Genomic DNA, 17,314 nt, shown 5'->3' with positions numbered 1-17,314 from the left:
CAGAATGCCTTTGCCTGCTCAGCCGAGCCTCTCCAGCAGCCCCCCTCTCATAGTGGTGGTGCGCTTCCTTAAGGGTCTTTTTACATGGTGGCCTTAGGCGGCAAAACATGCTGCCCCCCTCAGCATGGTCTGGCAGTTTAATTCTTTCCTATCTTTTTGGGGTGGTGGGGTCTTAGGAGAGCCATGGCTGGGTGACAGAGACCCTGGCATGCTCCGGCTGCTGGCCCAGCAGGGCTCCCTCATGCTCACCTTCCCCCTAACTAACTCTGGCACCTTCTCTTGCAGCCTATTGCAAGAACTCCATCGATGGCCTGTGGTACTGCTTTGACGACAGTGAGGTTCAGCAGCTGGCTGAGAACGAGGTGTGCAAGCAGACGGCTTACATCCTCTTCTACCAGAGGCGGACAGCCATTCCCTCCTGGTCGGCCAACAGCTCTGTGGCAGGTAATGGCCTGGAGCAGCTGCTGGTTTTGTAGCTTCCACAGAAACACCAGAAGAGCCCAGCTGCAACTGGGCCAGTCCCAAGAGGGCCCACCTGTATCCCACTGTGGCCAACTAGGTGCCTTCCCTGAGAAGGGTCCACAGGCAAGAGGACACCAGGGAAATATGTCCTCTCCTGCTGCTGGAAACTGGGGTTCTGGTTCTGAAGGTAGCTATGGAGACTAGTAGCCATATTGGTAGCCTCATTCTCCTCCATGAATTTGTCCAATCCCCACTTTAAAGGCATCCAAGTTAGTGGCCATCTTTTTCTCCTGTGGTAGAAAATTCCATAATTTAGTTATGTGCCGTGTGAAGAAAAAGTTGTTTCTCTTGTTTGTACTGAATCTCCCAACGTTCATCTTGACTAAAGGACCCCCTTGGGTTCTAGTGTTATGATGAGAGGAAAGCTTCTTGCTACCCACTTCTTCCTCCTCTTCCACAGGCTCCACCAGCTCCTCTTTGTGTGAGCACTGGGTGAGTCGACTCCCAGGCAGCAAGCAGCCCAGCATTGCCTCTGCGGCTTCCTCCCGGCGCACTTCCCTAGCCTCCCTCTCGGAGTCCGTGGAGCTGATGGGAGAAAGGAGTGAAGATGACGGTGAGTGTGAGGGCTGCGTGCAGTTGGTGAGTGGCTCTGCCACACCTCACTTTGAATGTTGATGGCAGGGGAGCCCTTGCAGAGCACTGGGTTCCTCCTCTGCAGCTCAGCCACCCTGAGGGTCACCAGCTTTGCCCGAGGACTGTGAAGAGGGGTGCTGAGGCAGAAAAACCAGCAGCAACAGGGGATTCCTTCCTCCAGAAAATGAGCAGAAACCAGGGAGAAAGGGATGTTGCTGGTATTTTCAGGCCATCGTCTTCACTGCCTTCGTTTCTCTCCACATCTCAGTGCAGGCATGCGCTAGGTATGTCTGTCCTCTGATGTCTGATGGGAGCAAGTATCCTCTTCTGAGGAGTTTCCCCTTTTCTGGCTTCTGCCCCTGGGTCATCCTTGGCCTTGCAGTGTTCTGCTTAAAGCTGGGAGAGCAGTGAGAAAGTCTTCTGCAGAATAAACAGCTTCCCAGCACCGTTCCTCAGAGGCTAGTGGGGAAGTTCCCTGTGACCTTTGTGCTAGCACATCTGTCTCCTGCCAGCAAATGAAAGAGGTGTGGACAGCATTCTTGCTTTTCTGAATTATGGATGCTGCATTGGGCCCTTGGTATTCAGTACACAGACGAGAGGAACTTACTCTAGATTGATGTTTTGCCTTCTGAGAATTGCTTTGGCTGCTGCTGCCACCCTCAGTTGTCCCCTGGCAGCAGGGTGTTCTTCAGGGGAGGGTCTCCTGATTTCTCAGCCCACGAAAGAGCTTTGATAGGTGGGCAAGGAAGTTACCATGTTGGCACAGTTTCCAGAGCGGGAGGAGTGTGTTTGTGTGTGTGTGTTTCATTTGTTTTAAAATGTGCGTTCTGCTATTCACTGCACCTGGGTTGCAAAGCAGCTTGTGACAAAACACAGTATGCAAATTAAAACATCGGAGAATGAAATGTGCCCCCGAAACAAACGCATTGTAGCTTCTTGTATGAAATAGACAGAGCCACACAAACTCAACGTATGAAAGCAATTATAAAAGCGCGGGGTGTGTGTGTGTGTGTGTGTGTCAGTGAAATGCGTTTTAGGATGGCTTCCTTGCTTGTGCATGTGTCCATGCTCTGTTTGTGTATTTGGGTATCATGTTCCTCTGTGCTCCACAGGTGGCTTTTCCACCCGCCCCTTTGTGAGGAGTGTCCAGCGGCAGAGCCTGTCTTCCAGGTCCTCCGTGACCAGCCCCTTGGCCGTGAGCGAGAATGGGATCCGCCCCTCGTGGTCGCTGTCGGCGAAGCTGCAGATGCGCTCCAGCTCGCCTTCCCGCTTCTCTGGGGACTCTCCGGTTCACAGCTCGGCTTCCACCCTTGAGAGGATTGGGGAGTCTGCGGACGACAAAGCCTCCACCTCATGCTTTAGCAGCCTGAGGAGTCTTTCTGGAAGCCACATTGAGTCCAGCGAGAGCAGCGGCCGGCAGGAGCACCCCACGGCAGGCAGAGCTCCCCTGGCAGTCATGGAGGGCGTCTTCAGAGATGAAGCGCCCGGGCGAAAGCCAGGCTCGAGCGCGGACTCCTACAGCAAGACTCTGTCGCAGGCAGACAGGAACTGCCCCGCCCTGGATCCTTTCGATAACAACAACCAGATCGCTTTTGTTGACCAGAGTGATTCTGTTGAGAGCTCTCCAGTCAAGGAGGGGAGAAGCTTCAGTGGAATGTCCAAGGCAGACAGCAGCCCCCAAAAGGCAGCCCACCCCAAAGACACATTGGAGTCAGACAGAAGCTCCAGGAAAGGCAGGACAGATCCCCCAGTGTCCTGCGAGCCGGCAGCCCCGCTCCTTCCCTCCAAGAGTTTGCCGAAGGGGTCCCGGACCAGGAGCAAGCTGAACTCTGGCCGGGCTAGTGGGCGGCACGGCTCTCCTGCCCCCTCTGGGCAGGGCAGGAAGGAGGCTGGCTCAAAGGGCCAAGAGGCTGCCAGTAACACCTCTGCTGAGCATCAAAAGCAAAAACCTGCTTCCTCCTCTTCCTCCACCGCAACGAGAAGAAACTCCTCGGGGTCATCCGTGCGGGGGCACAACACCCCCACGAGCAAAAACAGGACTTCGGAGCACAACCTCAGCAGGGAGGGCTCCAAGCTCAGCCTCAGCTCAGACAAGGCTGGCGTTACCACCGGTTCACGGATGGGCTCCCCGCGGATCAGCCAGTCACGGAGCGAGGGCAGGAGGCCGGACAGCAAGCACGTGCGCAGCTCCTCCATGGCCAGTCTCCGTTCGCCCACCACAGGCGCCCCCCGTGCCAGCCTGAGGCGGGACAGCAAGTCGGAAGAAAAGGGGCTTTCTTTCTTCAAGTCTGCCCTGCGCCAGAAGGAAAGCCGGAGGTCGGCCGACCTAGGCAAGACCACCATGCTGTCGAAGAAGATGGCGAGCAGCTCCTCCAAAGCTGCCAGCAAGAACTTGCTTGAGGAGAAGCTGGAGAAGAGTGGTGGTGGTGGCAGCAGCGGCAGCCCCTCCCAGCCTCCGAATGCCCTCCCCTCGAACGCCACCCCGGCTTCTGCAAAAGACAACCCCTCTCCTGCCAAACACTCGCTGCTCACGAACCGCAAATCCAAGTCTTCCCAGCTGGAGGCCAACCCCCCGCAGTCGCCCAGCAGTGGCAAGCAGGCAGCCGACAAGGCCTTGCGCAAACTTCCTCCCAGCATGCCCTCCTCTGCACGGCCGCCGCCAGCCTCTTCGAAATCTCAGTGATTGGCTGCTGCTGCTGCTACTGCTGCTGCTCCTCCTCCTCCTCTTGCAATCCAATTGGGTTGGTTTCCTCCTTTGCTTCTTTTTGTTCATGTGCCTAACGTGTTTGAAGAAAACTTGACTACTGTTCAAGCGCCTTTCGACTCCGCCATCGTACCAAATAACTACAGGCTGCCGCTGGTATTTTGTAGCGGGCTTGTGGGGAGGAGGGGGGGTGCGCGCCAAAGGACATTGTCATCATCTTCTCTCTTCCCTCTGCCTCAACCCCACAGCAGAACTGCAGTCTGCACAGAAGCCTTCTTGGGGAGCCTTACCACTTTTCTCTCTGAAGAGGGACTCTGGATTATGTCAATGGCCAGCTGTGTCCATGTTGCAAAGCTACCGCTTCTGTCCCTTGCAGTGTGTATGTGTGTCACTGAGCAGGCTGTAGCCTTGCTCTGTGAGCTGCAAAGGGAAACCGTGAAAAGCAAGACGATCATCCTGTTCTGCTGTGTGCCCCTCCTCCCCAGGCCATGTCTCCCCCCCCCCGCCTTCTGCCCCCCCCCCAGCACCCCATTTCCCAAGCTTCTTAAAGGGCAATATTTCAACGCTAATGTTATTTCTCAGGTAAGCGCTCAGCCAGTACTGGAGGGAACAGAAGATTCTGGAGGGAAAGGTGCATTCTCTCTCATAGAGGGGTGTATGTGTGTACGTCAGAGAAGTCTGCTTTTAAGTGTGTCTGTCTGTTTCTGATTTTTTTTTTCCATTCCAGCAGATTTCTGTATGTTTGGAATTTTGGTTTTTTTTAAAAAAGTCTGTCCTGCTTGACTCTCTTATCTGTTCAGAGGTGTCTTCTCAAAAGAGGGAGGGACCAGTTGGCAGCCTGGAAATCAGCAGGTTGGGCCTAGAACTTCTGCAGAGTGGAAGGTGGTGGTTCATGGAATTGTAGAATTGGAATGGACCCAAAGGGTCTTCTAGTCTGACCTCCTGCCCTGCAGCAATCGCCGCATCACTGGTTAGGTGGAAGGAGGTTGTGTGTGTGTGTGATGAGCATATTCTGTAGTCCACATGGAAGAATGCTTGACTGCACACACACACACACACACACACACACACACACTCTTTTTATGGAGCTGTGGATCAGTTGTTGCTACAGTCCATGCTAGAGGAAGGAGGCATTTAAGCTTTTGTAAGTCCTAGCTGGAACTAGGCTCCTGCTGCCCTTCCTCAAATCCTTTGGTCCTCACTCTTCTTGCTCCTCATCTGCCATGTGGCTTTGGCAATGAATGGCCACTCTGAAGCCTTAGGAGGGGGGCACCTTTGTGCCTCACTGTTAGGCAAGCTGTACAATGACTCCCTCCATGCACTCTTCCCTCCCTCGGCTCATTGCTCTTGTTCCCATGATCTTTCAGTGGATTTTGAGCTTGCAGTGCCCAGCTGCTTGTTGCCATTTCTTTCGGCACAGGTGTGGGGAACCTTTGGCTTTCCAGATTATGCTGAGCTGCAACTCCCTTCAGCCCCTGGCAAGTATGACTGAACAGCTGGGGTGATGGAAGTTTTAGTTCAGCCGTTTTTGAAGGTCCAGAGGTTCCCCACATCTGCTTCAGCCCCTGCTTGCCTCCTGCAGCCTTTGGCTTGAGCAGGGAACTTTGCAGAGGCGTCGCTGACAAGCTGTGCCTTTTGTCTTTTTTAATGCTGGGCGGCAGATGGGTTCCTTCCCTTGGCCATGTCATCTTACTGAGGCATGAAGCCTCTGCCTGTTTGAAGGTTTAGTTAACAAGACTTCAGCCCCTGAATGCAGCAGCTCCTTCCATGGTTTATTATTCCCTGTGCACTGCCTTGGGCCTGTCTTTGTTCAGCTGGAGCTGACACTGCCATGGCCCTAAGTGGTAGATCCCACTGCACAGCCAGGTTATCATCTCCTCCTCCTCACCTAGGAACAAGGGATCTTGGGTCTTTGGGTCTGCTTCTGAGTGCCACAGGCAGCCTTGAAAGGTGGCAGGCGAGGCATTCGTCTTATACCTGGGTTGTGTTTCCAGTTGCCGAGCTGTGAACAGGTAGGCTGCAGCCCCATGGGAACTGACACCTGGCAAAACCCCTCCTCACACTGCCTGCAGTTTGGCTGCTATGGGGCAACAGCACATCTCCTTCCCCCCGCCCCCACCCCTTGTGCCCACTTGTAGGTTAAAACAGGAGCTTTTGTGTGCTCAGCTCTTAGGTTGCCAAGCTCACCCCCTTTGCTTTTAGATGTTCCTCTTTCTCAAGTAGTGAGGCACTACAGTTAGAAGAAAAATGTCTGGTTTCTGTCCTGGGGAACGGACTGTCTTGGGGGGTAATGAGCATGTCCCATGAAACATGATGAGAGATCCATGGGCACAGGATGCCTTAGGCCAGCCTTGGTGAATCTGGTGCTGCTGCTGGGATATGAACCTTGACCCCTTCTCCTGCCCCACTGGCAGTGTGTGTGTTGAGTGGTACGTGTGGGGGGTGAGCGATTGCTTTCCTTGCCCTTCTTTTGTCAAAGGGACCTTGCTAAGCTTTGTGGAGGTGGGGTTTCCTTTTTGTTCCTTTGGCCTGGGCCACTTCCTTGTGTTGGACTGGTTGCCAGTTTTTCATTGGCCAGCAGATCTCCCCTCATTTAGGAAGAGATGCAACCCTCTGGTCTTCAGCAAACTTCTAGGCCCTTAGCGCTGTCTCTTCTTTTTAAAGAAAGGACACAATTTCATCTCCCTTCAGACAAGTTGGTTTAGATCCAGGAGGACCGTGGGATTAAATTTAGGCCTCTCCTGACATGCAGCTCTGCAATTCTCTTTGGGAGTAGGGGTTGGTGGAGTAACTAATTCAAGGCTCCTCTGAATAGGGAGGAAATTGAGCCCCCTTCCCTGGCTCCCCTGCACACCCAGCTCCATTCAAATGGCCCGAAAGCCTGTTTCTTCCTAATTCCATGAATGACACCTAGTCACCCTTCTAGTTGCGGGAAGGTTGAGTTCTGCATCTCAGAAGGCTTCCCATCCTTTGGGGCTAGATTTTTGGAGAGTGTTTATAATTAGTATGCACATTCTAAGCACATATCCAAGGGATTGTATTATAGAGGCACCTTGGACTTCATGTTGCTTGTACTCGGTGGGCGAGATGGTGCCAACAGCCACTCTTTGTAGCCATGGCAAAGCACCTCACTTTTTGCTTCTGTCTTTTCAGATGTATCTATGGCTCAATGCGACTGAGTCGGACTAATCATTTTAGGTAGAGAGTGAACCTCCATGTTCCAGACACATTTAACCTAGTTTTGTAGGCTCTTCTCTGCTTGGCAGTGCTGAATTTCTTTAGCATGGTTGACCACTTATCTCTCTTGCCCCCACTCCCCCAAAAGCCCAAAATGAAGGTAACATGCATGGCCCTTCCCTTTGCCCCCCCCCCCGCTCACGCATGACCATGTTAACTATGCAAGCAGCTAAAGCTAAGCTAAACCAGGCTGCCCCTGTCACTGCTGCTGCCCAACTGATGCCCACCTAAGCTTGGACTGGAGTTCTCAGCTCACCCCTGGAGCAGCCCGAGGGCCAAAGGGTCCCAGTTTCTGGCACCCACAACCCTCTCCTTCGTACAGCTCTTTTGTTTACTGATGTTTTTGGGGAGGGGGTACGGAAGTTACTGTGGAGTATTTAAAAGGTTGCAGGTGATTTCTCCCTGTTCTTTCTGAGGGTGCATTTTTGTTTCCAGACGTGAGCAACCTGCTGTTTTCAAAGGGGCTCCCAGCCATTTGAGGGATGCTGCTAGCAGCTGGCAGCCTCTTTAAGGAGCAGATATCTGTGATGGCAGAAGGGCTCCTTCCCCACCATAACACAGCTTCTCTGGAGCCAGCTTTTTGGGGGTGTGAGTGGTGGCAAAGCAGGACTCTCCAGTCCCTTTAGTTTTGTGTTGGTGCAAGGAAGAGCTGGCTGCAGAGCTGGGAAGGTCTGAGAGGAACCTCCTCTGGTTTCTGGGAACGAGGTCCCAGGGAGCTTTGTTGCAAAGAGAGACGTTGCTCCTTAAATCGGCACCACCCACAGCTCCCAGGCAGCTCCTGCACATGAGGAGGAAGGGGGAGCAAGGGAAAGAGGAGGAGGTTTTTCCACCATTCTGGAAGCTCTCATCAGCAGTCAAGGAAGCGTTTTTGTTTTGAAATGCCAGTTCAAATCATGTTAAGGGCAATCCTCTTTTTGGCTTTGCTGTCATTTGCCTGTTAATCCGCAGCAACTTGTCAGGGGTCCAACATTATCTGCAGAAGCAACTGAAATTTAGTTCTAATCTGCGGTGAGATGGAAGTACTACATGGCTTTCCTTAATTATTAAAAAAGTAAAAAACAAAACAAAAAAAACAAACCAAAATCCATTAGCATGCAGGGGGTTGGATTTGACAGAATGAAGGATGAAATGTAAATTCCAACACCCACTTTTTTTCCTTTTTACAAGCATTAAGCCAACCTGATTTGAATGCTAGGTGCTGAAATGGTTTGATTGGGCCCAAAATGAATTCTCTGCAACGCAGCACGTGGGGGCTGGTTGCAAGAGGCAATTTGGAAAGTCTTCCCTCTTGCCTTTTCTAACTTCTTTTTTTTATTATTATAAACTAAATGTGGCACTTGCTGCATTTGCATCCTGGGCCCCCAGAACTGGAAGTGGTATCCAGAGAATTCATTTCCTCGGCTGCTGCTCACCAGTCGTGCCTCGTCTCACCTTTGGCTAAAACTGAGTCTTCAGTGCCATTCCAAAAACTGTGAGCCTCAAACACTGGACACGCTTTCCTGTCTGACAGCTGGAGTTGCATGTTACATCACAGGATGCTTCCTTCCTCCTCTCTCTCTCTCTTTCTCTCTCACCCCCTTATTCCTATCAAAAATTTCTAAGTTTTTTTTAAAAACTGTACAGTACTCTGGGAGGGAGGCTGTGTCTCTTCTTGGGGTGGAACCATTACTATGTACCATAAGAGGGTTTTAACTTATTTGACGGCAAGTGCATGAGACTGTGTCAATGCCTTTTATTTATTTGTATGCACTTTTAATATGCAGAATTTATATTTTTATGTTTTAAAAAATCATTTCCTGTCAGGAAGAAGAGTTTGGATACAAGGTATTGGATGATTTAAAAAGTGGGAAAATGTAATAAAGTACAATAAATTTATTACAGGGCATTGCCTGAATGTGTTTTTTTCTCCACCAGATTTTGTAGCACCTTCTCTCTGAGCAGAGCAGGCTACCATATCAGACCACTGGCCCATCTGGTCTGCACTGATGGGTAACAGTGCCTCTCCAGGGTTTCAGGCTGGGTATCACTGGAGACACAAGGGACTGAGACTGCTGGGATGTCATGGATGCATAGGAGTGGTGGGAGGCACTAGCTGGGGAACCCCCACTGTGTGTGGTATATTTGGGGGGGGTGGCCAAGGTGGGTGGGGAGACATGTTGGTAAACACTTTTAACAATCACACCATTTCTATGGTTCTCTTAAGCCTGAGCCTCTTCCTTGCCGCCAGATGGCGCTCATGCCTTTGTGCCACCACTAGAGATGGAGAGATGATTCTCCTAAGTGTTGGCTGGCTAGCTGGCTGTCTACTAGGCCAGGAATTGTACACTGAGCCAGAGCTGGCTGTAGCTGATGGGAATCAAAGTCCAACAACAAATGGAGAGCCACAGTTTAGGACGAGTTGAGGGAATAATGCAAGAAGAAAAGAGGTCTGAGTGGGGCCCACTTGCCTGCCAATAGAAGGAGCTGCCAACTGGTGCATCCACTCATAGAATCATAGAATTGTAGAGCTGAAAGGGTCACCTAATTGAACCCCCTGCAATGCAGGAATCGCAGCTAACAAATCCCTGACTCGTAGCTTTCTAAGCATCTTCCCAAAAGAGACCTTTCCTAGTGTGCCAGGCTTATGCAGCGTGGGATGGGCTGGATATTCTTTTTTCCCCCATTTATATTACACCTTTTTCTTCAAGTAGCTCAAGGTGGCATACATTTTATCCTTGCAGCAACCCTGCGAGGTAGACTGCGAAGTGACTGGCCTTCAAGGTCACCCAGAGAGCTGCATGGCCAAGTGGAGATTCAAACCCTGGTATCCCAGGTCCCGCGTCCAACACCCTTGACTGCTGCACCACACAGGCATGCAGTGGAGTCCATGCAAACCATAGCGCCCACCCACAGCGGGCAAGAACAAAGCTATGGCCAAACTTGTTATGGGACACACTTCCTTTTCTAAGCCCAGTGAGCTCTGCAATGCTTTTATCCCACCCCAAAAATCTACCTCCAGCAGTTTCCTCCTTGTGGCACCCTGTGCAAGCCCAGCATATGGGGTGAATGGGACATGTCCAAAACATCTGGAGGGCACCAGATTGCTGAAGGCCGTCTTGCAGGTTTCATAGGTGGTCCCAAGGGCCTACCATTGTCTGAATCTGTACCCAGCCTTGTGATGGTAATGAATGAACAATTTCTGTGCTGGTTTCTGAGTCAAGCCAGGAGTGAAGGCAAGGCAAGTGAAGGGGTGGCTTTAGGGCAGTGAAGTGGGAGACTGATCTAAGCTGTGAGATGTTGTCTGCTTGGAATGAACAGAAGATGTAGGTGTATTGCTCTGGCCCACCTTCTGATTTCAACCAGAAGGAGCATTCAGGGTGACTGTGCTGCATATTAATTAGGGGAGAAAAAGAGGGTCCCATGTTATTTCTTTACGGCTGTTACCTAGGCCAGGGTACAAATGTTACATTAAGGATGATGTTGATGTGTTCTGGTGCCCAGTGCAGGAAATTAACATGGCATCCTCTTCTCCAGGTATATGATTAATATAGAGCACAGACTCTGAGCCCCTGCTTCCACTGACCCATTGGCCACCGCAGTGGGTGAGGGTGGGCAGCTTCCTTCTTCATGAAAAGTACATAGAGCTAAAGAGGGAAGTTGGAAGAGTGACCCTCCTTCCTGTTTCCTCTTTCAACCCCTTTGGCTTTTCAAGGATCAAATTACTTTTACTGGATCTGAACTCTTGGAAAAGCAAAGTGGTGCAGACTTTCTGTCTTAGAAACAGAACTGTAGAGCTAGAAAGGACTCGCCCAACTCCAGCAGTGCAGGAATCACAGCTAAGAATCCCTGGCAGAAGGCCATCCAACCTCTGTTTAAAAACCTCTTCCTGATGCTTAGTTGGGATCTTCTTTCCTGTCATTTGAATCCATGGGATTGGGTCCATCTGGAGCAGCAGAAAAGAAGCTTTGTTGCCATCCTTCATGCAGCAGCCCTTCAGATATTTGAAGATGGCTCTCATACCACCTCTCAGTCTTCTCCAGTCTAAACACCCCAACTCCTTCAACCGTTGCCCATCATGCTTGGTTCCCAGACCCTTGATCATCTTGGTCACCCTCCTCTGCACACCTTGTTCAGCTTGTCAATATCCTCCTCAAACTGTGATGCCTAGAGCTGGATACAAGTCTCTTGGAGTGGGGCAGGGAGACAAGAAAGGACCAGAGGGGGTGACTCCCACGGGACTTAATCAAAAATCCCAAAGAGCCCCCAGAGGTTGGCACTCCTGGCATGCAGATATACATTTCCAGAGTTGGCATTTGGACTAAGCTGGCCGCCATCTGCTGCCGCTTGCCCCTTCCCTTCACCTTGGCTGCAGCCACAGAGCGGGGCAAACCTCTTCCTGTTTTGATTTCATTTCCAAGCTCATAATTATTTTATGCCACATATGGAAATTGCCGGGACAGATGTCATATTAAAGTGCAAGGCCATCATTTATTTATAAGTGATTGGGTTATAGCTATATTAATACTGCCTGGGGCAATGCCAAATTAGAGCTAATATAGTTTTATTGTTTATTATATTGGCCAATATTTTTCCAATTCTGGTAGGGTCTTTTTTTTTATAGCTCCTTATTGGATCAGGAGCTGCTGGAAGGAGAGGCGGCGGGGCGGCAGAGGGTGTGGGGAGAGAGTCCCATGTGAGCAATGGAGACCCTGGATCTCTCTTCCTGATTGCATTGTCTCCTGGACTGGCATTGGTTCTCAGAGGAAGGGGGGGGGGAGTGTGTGTTTGTGTGGCAGATGTGGGGTGGGGAGGATCAAATCTAGGTCATTGGAGGAGGTTAAGAGCCTGGAGGCAGCTGGGTGGGCAAGCTACTGCAGGCTCCAGCAGTACGGGGAGCATTGCTGTCAAATAACATGAAGTCTTGGTGTGTGTGTGTGTGTGTGATGTATCCTTAGAGCAGAGGGTTGCTGGCACCAGGAGAGCTTTGGTTCTCTGTATGCTGTATGAATGCTGTACAGTGGTACCTCGGGTTAAGAACTTGATTCGTTCTGGAGGTCCGTTCTTAACCTGAAACTGTTCTTAACCTGAGGTACCACTTTAGCTAATGGGGTCTCCCACTGCCGCCAAGCCACCGCCGTGCGATTTCTGTTCTCATCCTGAAGCAAAGTTCTTAACCCGAGGTACTATTTCTGGGTTAGCGGAGTCTGTAACCTGAAGCATCTGTAACCTGAAGCGTCTGTAACCCGAGGTACCACTGTATAACCGTCCTCTTCCTTTGTCTCTGGGGTGGCTTCCAGGACTTTAGATTAGAACCGTCTTCACCCTCTGGGTGCCCTCCAGATTCCTTTATCTGTTTATTTATTGCATTTACACCCTGCCTTTCCCTCCAAGGAGCTCAAGGTGGTAAACATGGCTCTCCTATAATTCCCACAACAACCCTGTGAGGTAGGTTTGGCTGAGAGGCAGTGACTGGCCCAAGGCCACGCAGTAAGCTTTGTGGCTGAGTGGGGGATTCAAACCTTGGTCTCTCCCAGGTTCTTGTCGAACATTCCCATCAGCCGCCAGCTCCAGGGGGTCCAGGAGAAGTCTAGAGGGCAGCCTGTTGACAGAGGCTGTTTTTAGGAGCAAAATTCTTGAGAGTCTTCTCTCTTCTTTTCCTCCCGGGGGTGGCTGGAGGTCCAAAGTCCATGGCAGCAGCTATATTGAGATGCTGCTGACCACCATCAGCCCCCCGGGGAGAACTCCTTGCCTCTGGCCCTGCAGCAGCCTTTTATAGTGCCTCGTCTCATCCCATAACTGCTGTTTCCTGAGAGATTGATGGAGGCCCCCAACTATTGCTCTAACTGGCCTTTGGGGGTTCCCTGCACAACAAACCTCTCCAGGAAGCACATGCACCCTTGGGTGCTGCGTGAGTCGCTCGGTGATGGCCATGCATGTGTGAATAAGCCACCTGAGGACTTCCAGGGGGTGCTGCAACCTGTCCCTGCTTCTGTTCCTGTGAACAGCCTCACCTGTTTACCTGAGCTCACCTTTTCCTTCTCTCCCAGAGAGAGGGGTGCTTTGTGCTCTAGTGTAGGGAGATGCTAGCCCTGTCGCTGGCTTCGGTGGCGCTCTGTGTGCTCTCCTACAACCCTCCTGTGGTGCCTCTGTGTTGTTTGTGTTTGTGATTGAGTACACCCAGCCTGAAGGGCAGAGGCTTCCCATAATTTATCCCCTGTTTAAGTGCTGTCACTTGCACCCCTGGTCTCTTAAATCCTGGCCTAATTAGCATCTCTCTCTTCCCCTTTCTCAGCACTTTCTCCCTCTGCTGGGTATCGATCCTTCCTCCACAGGCACAGGACCAACTGTTGACAATTTATGGTAACATAAAACCCGCTCTCTCTCTCAGCAAAAGTGGCACCTCTTAATAGAATGCACTGCCAGCCTCAGCCACTGCGCTGGCAGCTGAACGTGATTACAGAATAGATTGGACTGCTAGCCCTGCGCTGCGTGGCAGCAAGGAGCGGGCAGCCCATTAAGCCAGCCGGTGAGGAATCTTCCCTCGGCCGCCGAGAGTTTCATAAATATCCAGCCACCTAATTGAAAGCCACAGAGGTCAGCCGAGAACTGGGAAGAGCCACGGAGCCCTCCTGGCTGCTTGAAGGACCGACTCTGCTTTCAAGCACAGACAGGCCTCCTCAGGAAGTGAGAGGTACCCTGATAAAGGGACTGGCTGCTGCTTTCATTGTGCAGACAAGACCAAGACAAGATCTTGGATTGTTGACATCTGGAGACACCAAAGGACAACATCCTTCCTCCCCAGTGCATTTACAGGATGATGGCTGCTCTGACAGTCTATCTTTTCATTATTATTTATTCACTGAATTTATTTACTACTTTTCTGCCAAGATACCCAAGGTTTTAAAGAACTAACGCGATTGATAACAATTTGTAAAAATGAGGCAGGGGGACAGTCCAGATGGAGCAGGCCTTGACTCCCTTGCACTTTTTTTCCCACCTCACCCACCAACATTTCTCAGATGAAAATAGGGACATCCTATTCTATTACAGTGGTACCTCAGGTTACATACGCTTCAGGTTACATACGCTTTAGGTTACAGACTCCGCTAACCCAGAAATAGTACCTCGGGTTAAGAACTTTGCTTCAGGATGAGAACAGAAATTGTGCTCCAGTGGTGCAGCAGCAACAGGAGGCCCCATTAGCTAAAGTGGTGCTTCAGGTTAAGAACTGTTTCAGGTTAAGAATGGACCTCCAGAACAAATTAAGTTCTTAACCCGAGGTACCACTGTACTACTACTATTACTATTAGTATTTTACTACAGTGGTACCTCTGGTTGCAAATGGGATCCGTTCTGGAGGCCCATTCACAACATAAAAAGAACAAAACCCGCAGCAGCGCGCGGGTTGTGATTCACCGCTTCTGCACATGCGTGTGATGTCATTTTGCGCATGCGCAAGTGGCGAAACCCGGAAATAACCCTTTCTGGTACTTCCGGGTCGGCGCAGGACGTAACATGAGGTTTGACTGTGTTTACACCCTGCCCATCTGACTGGGTTGCCCCAGCTCCTTGGGTGGATTCCAACATATATAAAAACATAATAAAACATTAAACATTAACAACACTATACAGGGCTGCCTTCAGATGGCCCATACCCACCAACAGTTCTCCGATGAAAATAAGGGCATCCTGCCATACCCTCCAACATTTCTCCGAAGAAAATAGGGATGTCCTAAGGAAAAGCAGGACATTCCAGGATCAAATCAGAAACTGGGATGGCTTCTGTAAATCCCTGGAAAATAGGGACACTTGGTGGATCTGCAGGGCTGTTGGTTGAACAAAGCTTTTGTGCAGCTGGTCACCTGGAGCTTGAAATGGAGCCAGGCCATTTCTGATAAAGGTCTACTTGCTCATTTTTGGTTTTCGTTTGAGACTGGTCACTGATTGCCTTGCCTGTCTCTTTTGATGCTCTGCACCTCTCAGCTGATCCATGTTGCCAGCAGATTGTGAATGGGATTGTCCCAGCATCCAACTGGCAGGATGTAGCTCAGTAGAAGAGCATCTGCTTTGCATGAGGAAGGTCTCAGGTTCAGTCTCTGGCATCTCCGGGTAGGGCTGGGAGAGGCCCCTGCTGGAGAGCTGCTGCCAGTCAGTGCAGACAATGGTGAGCTAGATGGACCAAGTATAAAGTATAAAGTAGCTTCCCGAAATCCAAAGTCTTACTGTGGTTTCAATGTGGGGGCTTTAGGGGATGCAAAACCCACAGCTCAGTGGCACAGCAGATGCCTTGCCAATCAAGATCCCTTCTCCTTGGCACTTTGGCTTCAACCTGCTCCATCCTGCCCTGCTGGGCATGGCCTTTAGGTGGGGGGTCAGCTCACTTTTCTGGGGCATAACCCAGTTGGTTTAAGAACCTTTTAAATCCCTGTGAGATTATTCCTTTAGAAACTATTTGCTGGACGTTTGTAGCAAAAGGGGAATCCCAGTCTCCGGTGGCCTCCCCCTTCCTGGCTCTTCAAAATGCCCTTCCCACAATGTTTGTGGCTGCCTGCTGATGCTCTTCTTGGTGATGGAATGATCCTGAACATATTGAATATTCCTCAAAACTATTTATCACCTTCACAACAAATGCAGCTGTCAAGTGCTGCTGACGCTCGATTTTAAATACCTCTTTCCCCTGTGCAAAGAGAGAGCGGGTGGGTGGGTGGGGGCTGGCTGGCTCCAAAGGCTGGGCCTCATCATTTTTTAATGCACTGCAGTCCTTTGGCTTATAGAATATTGATGGTGCCGTCTCTTATTTATCAAACAAGCTGAGCGCTGCTGTGCAAGGGGGCAGGGCCACGCAGAAGCCCCGATTCATCTGCAGGGGGTGGGGTGGAAAGAGGCTTCTTACATCGTATCTTTGGCAAGAGAGCAGCACACAAGACTCACCTGTGAGATCGGGTTGATAGTCAAAGGAAAAGAATCCCTCTCCGTCTCTCACCTGGCAGTGGTTTATAGGATGCCCAGTTCAGTGGCAGCAACAGACCCTCCAAGTGTCCCTTTTTTTCAGGGATGTCCCTGATTTAGAGAAGCCACCCCGGTTTCTGATTTGATTCTGGAATGTCCCACTTTTCCTTAGGATGTCCCTATTTTCATTGAAGAAATGTTGGAGGGTATGGATTTATCCAACTCCCAAGCCGTCTGAAGGCAATCCAGTACAGTGGTACCTTGGTTTGCAACCGCTTTGGATTACAAGTGCTTTGGATTACAACCACTTCAAACCCGGAAGTGCATGTCCCTTTTTTTTGGATTACAACCCATTTTTATTTTATTTTTTTGGATTACAATCAATTTTTTTGGAGAGGTCCCATTGGCGAAAGCGCACTTAATATTTTTAAAATCTATGTGAGCTAGACCATATGCAAATCAAACCAAACCAAACCAAACCATGGGTGGTAACCAATGTTGGTCCTACTCAGAGTAGGTCAGTTAGAATGAATGACCATGACTAAGCTAGCTCTATTGATTTCAATGGGTCTACTCTTAGTAAAACACAAGTTAAAATTGATTTTTAAAAAGACTATAAAAAAAGAAAACAAAATTCAGGGGACTGAAACAGATAAAACAGGGTCCAGCCTTGTAGGTCAGGGAAAACTTGGATAAAAAGATAAGCATTTCCAAGATGCCAGCCAAAGCAACTGATGCGGTTGCTGTTTCACATGTGGCAGGGAGGGGATGGACATTCTGAAGAACAGGGGCAATAGCAGGAAATGCCTCTTTTGAGGTCACTGTCCGCAGCTGTGCCAGGAGTAGAATTCCCCCAGATGACTTAAGCGATCTTCCAGGTCTGCACAGGACAGGAGCAGGTGGACTTTAAGGCAACCTAATCCCAAGCTGTTCAGGGCTTTATGCATTAACAATGAGACCTTAGACATGGCCAAGGTGTCAGGGACCATGCTGAGGAGGGCTGCACTGAGGAGGAATGGTGGGAGCCACCCCCTTCCCCTGCTCCTGCTCCTGAATCTTCCCAGGAACAGGAGGACAGTATAGATTTGGAACAGTGGTTTACAGAGGGACATAGTTCAGAAAGCAGAAGCTGGGAAATACTGGATGGGGGACAGCTAGGAGAAGAAACACTGGAAGAGAGAGGGTTAACAGATTCACAGTCTCTGGACAGCATTCCTCTGATCTCTCCAAAGCCCAAAGAGCTCAGAAAGTCTCAGAACAGAAAGCACAGAGTGTACAAGCTCAGATTACAAAATGTAGGAGTGATGTAGATAAATAGGGACGGAAGGGGGTGTGATCCTTAATTGGGAG

At 50.4% G+C, this 17,314-nt stretch overlaps 1 protein-coding gene across 1 annotated transcript in view; it reads left to right on the top strand.

Moving 5' to 3' along the window:
* USP31 (ubiquitin specific peptidase 31) overlaps window positions 1-8,919 on the top strand; it is a 44,235-nt gene extending 35,316 nt beyond the window's left edge. Inside the window, exons 14-16 of the mRNA XM_083585986.1 lie at window positions 286-444; window positions 923-1,075; window positions 2,208-8,919. Of these exons, the coding sequence (XP_083442112.1) occupies window positions 286-444; window positions 923-1,075; window positions 2,208-3,778 (1,883 nt within the window). The 3' untranslated portion in view covers window positions 3,779-8,919. The remainder of the gene's footprint in view (window positions 1-285; window positions 445-922; window positions 1,076-2,207) is intronic.
* Window positions 8,920-17,314: the final 8,395 nt, after the last annotated feature.

The sequence above is a fragment of the Podarcis filfolensis genome (genome assembly GCF_964270895.1).
Source record: "Podarcis filfolensis genome assembly, chromosome: 14".
NCBI lineage: Eukaryota > Metazoa > Chordata > Lepidosauria > Squamata > Lacertidae > Podarcis > Podarcis filfolensis.
This window is presented reverse-complemented; position numbering and strand designations above follow the sequence as displayed.